General features: G+C 44.4%; 1 protein-coding gene across 1 annotated transcript; it reads right to left on the reverse strand.

Annotated features, from left to right (window-relative positions):
- Positions 1–466: 466 nt before the first annotated feature.
- Positions 467–1,879, reverse strand: LOC129353952 (uncharacterized). Its single transcript, XM_055023403.1, has one exon. It carries the CDS (start codon positions 1,877–1,879, stop codon positions 467–469), a length of 1,413 nt encoding a protein of 470 aa, XP_054879378.1.
- Positions 1,880–2,744: the final 865 nt, after the last annotated feature.

Genomic DNA, 2,744 nt, shown 5'->3' on the forward strand with positions numbered 1-2,744 from the left:
TGGTCCTGCTGCAGCCGCAACAGGACCAGCTCTCCTCAGCTGTCCACCGGTCTTGCTGCAGCCGAACCAGCTCACCTCCTCTCTCCCCTGGTCCTGCTGCCGCCGCAACAGGACCAGCTCACCTCCTCTCTCCCCTGGTCCTGCTGCAGCCGCAACAGGACCAGCTCACCTCCTCTCTCCCCTGGTCCTGCTGCGGCTGCAGCAGGACCAGGTCACCACCTTTCTCCCTGGTCCTGCTGCAGCCGCAACAGGACCAGCTCACCTCCTTTATCCCCTGGTCCTGCTGCAGGCGCAGCAGGACCAGCTCACCACCTCTCTCCCCTGATCCTGCTGCAGCCGCAGCAGGATCAGCTCACCACCTTTCTCCCCTGGTCCTGCTGCAGCCGCAGCAGGATCAGGTCACCACCTTTCTCCCCTGGTCCTGCTGCAGCCGCAGCAGGACCAGCTCACCTCCTCTAGGGATATTCTAGGGATCTTGACTTTTGTCTTTCACTGTGGTATTCCCGCCAGGTTGTCCACTGTTTCGTCTCCTCTCAATTTCCCTCAGAAAAAACATCCTGACTGCCGGTGTAAATGGTGGCATTTGAGGCATCCTTGTCGTAGGGGGCGTTGGTTTAATCACTGGTGGCGTTGGATTCATGTCCGGTGGTGTTGGCTTTACCTGCGGTGGCGTTGGTTTCAGCTGCTGTTCTTGAGCTGTCAGGTCTTCTTTCAAATTTAGCTCCCCCTTGCTTTCACGCAGAAGCAAAAGTCTCCGATTTCTAGCTGATGACTTGGTTTTGGTTAGCTTGAGGGATGATTTTTCAAGATGTTGTATTTTGACTTGTTTATCGTTCATTTGTGTTTGAATTTCAATTTTAGGTCCTTCCATCGCTAAATTGTGTTCTGCCTTTGCCTCGGTCTTTATAGTTTCTTTTGAATGTTTGTGTGTCGTCCTCTCTTGAATGTTCAATTTTCTCACCGTAAACATTTGGTTGGTGGATTCTTTAAAGTGACCTTGATCTTTCTGCTTTTCGTCAGTTGGTGTCTTTATCTGATAATTGAACGATTTAGTTTCTATCTTCAGCTGTTTCAAGTGAGATGTATAGTCCAAACTTTTCTTTGTGACCATGGCCTGTCGCTGTGGTAGTGAGGCTAAGGCCTTGGAGGAGCTCTTCGCCTGCTGCTTCAAGTTCTTGCTCATCTGTCTATCTCTTCTCATCAGACGTTTTGATGATGTCTTTCGCTGTTTCTCCTGAGCTAATACGCCTGAAGTCAAATCGATCTTTGGTTTAAACTCTGGCTTAGTTTTCTCTGTGACTTCCTCCACTGGTGATTTCTTATTCATTTTATTTTCTTTCTCTGCCTCTTTCAGCTGCTTTTCCAGAGCTTTGATCTTTCCCTCAAGAAGTCTGGACCTGTCCTTTTCTCTCATGATCTCACTGTTCTTCATTCCGATTTCGTCAGTCTTTCGGATGAGCTCAAACTCAAGTCTCTTCATGTCACAATACTGCTTTTCAATTTTCCCCTTGTATGCTGTGAGTTGAGACGACACTTGCTTCTTTTCTGACAAAATCTTCTCAACCTGCAGTTTTGAGTCCCTGTCGAGGTTTTTTAAAGAGATTTGAAGCTCTTTGACTGTATTTTTTAACTGGTTTACCTCAGACAACAGCTGAGTCTTGTTGGAACTCCGGTTCTCTACCTCGTGTTTCAACTTTGGGATTTGCTGCCGTTCCAGGTATTTTTTTTGCTTGACAGACCAGTGCAGCTCTTTGGTGATTGACTCAATTTTGTCATTTAGAATCCCAATTTGTCTATGAGCTTTTTCCAAATCCTCCTGCAGGTTGTTCTCCTTGATCACTACCGCAGGTTTGTCTCTAAACCTTTGTGACCAGTCCATAACCAAGAGAATCAATTCATTCCTAGTCATTTGTTTAATTTGAGACTTGGTTAACGAATCAATGTCAAATGCCGACATTTTGACTGTCCAACCGATCGATGTACCACAAAAAAATGCAACGTTAAATCCAAAATCCACCGTCTGTGCTCCTGCTTGAGTTGTGCAACTTTGATTCGGGTGCTGGATATTCAAGTCATCTGTCCCTTATGACATCATAACACTTTGACATCATCAGGGTCCATCAGTGGAATAATTTGATGTATGCTATGTAGCTAGGCAACAGCAAAGCCAGCTCACTCTCCAGCCTCCTCGGAGGCTTTCAGATATATATTTATATTGTCGTGCTTTTGGTTTTCAGAACAGAATAAACAGAACATAAAACAATGAATCTCGCGATACTAGTCTCCTCTCCCGAGCTGCGCCGCATTTACTGATCTAGGCTTGGAAAACTAAAATAAAGAAATAGAAAACCAAGCTTAAGCTCAAATAAAGTGTAACTTTCATATATATATATATATATATATATATATATATATATACATATAAGCCCCGACAAGTAAGCTGGGGAACGGTTTTAAGATGTACGCCTCTGTACACATTCACAGACACGAAGTTGAGTTTTACTTTCTTTAAACTTTGTGGCTAACATTAGCTTTAGCTTATGAAAGTGGGCAATATTCTCTGACATTTTTCTTGTAACAATGTGCTGTTTAGAGTCTAACCATTTTTCATTTTTTCTAACAGAATGTTTTTACCGTATTTTCAAGAATATCACTCTAACGTTTATTGTCGTTAGAGTCAGAGACCAAGTAACGGGGGATTTTAGGTTCAGGCTTTTTGCTTTTGAAGCCTGACGAAGCAAACC

This window comes from Poeciliopsis prolifica, unplaced genomic scaffold, assembly GCF_027474105.1.
Source record: "Poeciliopsis prolifica strain line A6 unplaced genomic scaffold, Auburn_PproV2 SCAFFOLD099, whole genome shotgun sequence".
Taxonomy (NCBI): Eukaryota; Metazoa; Chordata; class Actinopteri; order Cyprinodontiformes; family Poeciliidae; genus Poeciliopsis; species Poeciliopsis prolifica.

Excerpts from the sequence above, each read along its gene's own strand:
- LOC129353952 (XM_055023403.1), bottom strand. The coding sequence starts at position 1,879 with ATGGACTGGTCACAAAGGTTTAGAGACAAACCTGCGGTAGTGATCAAG.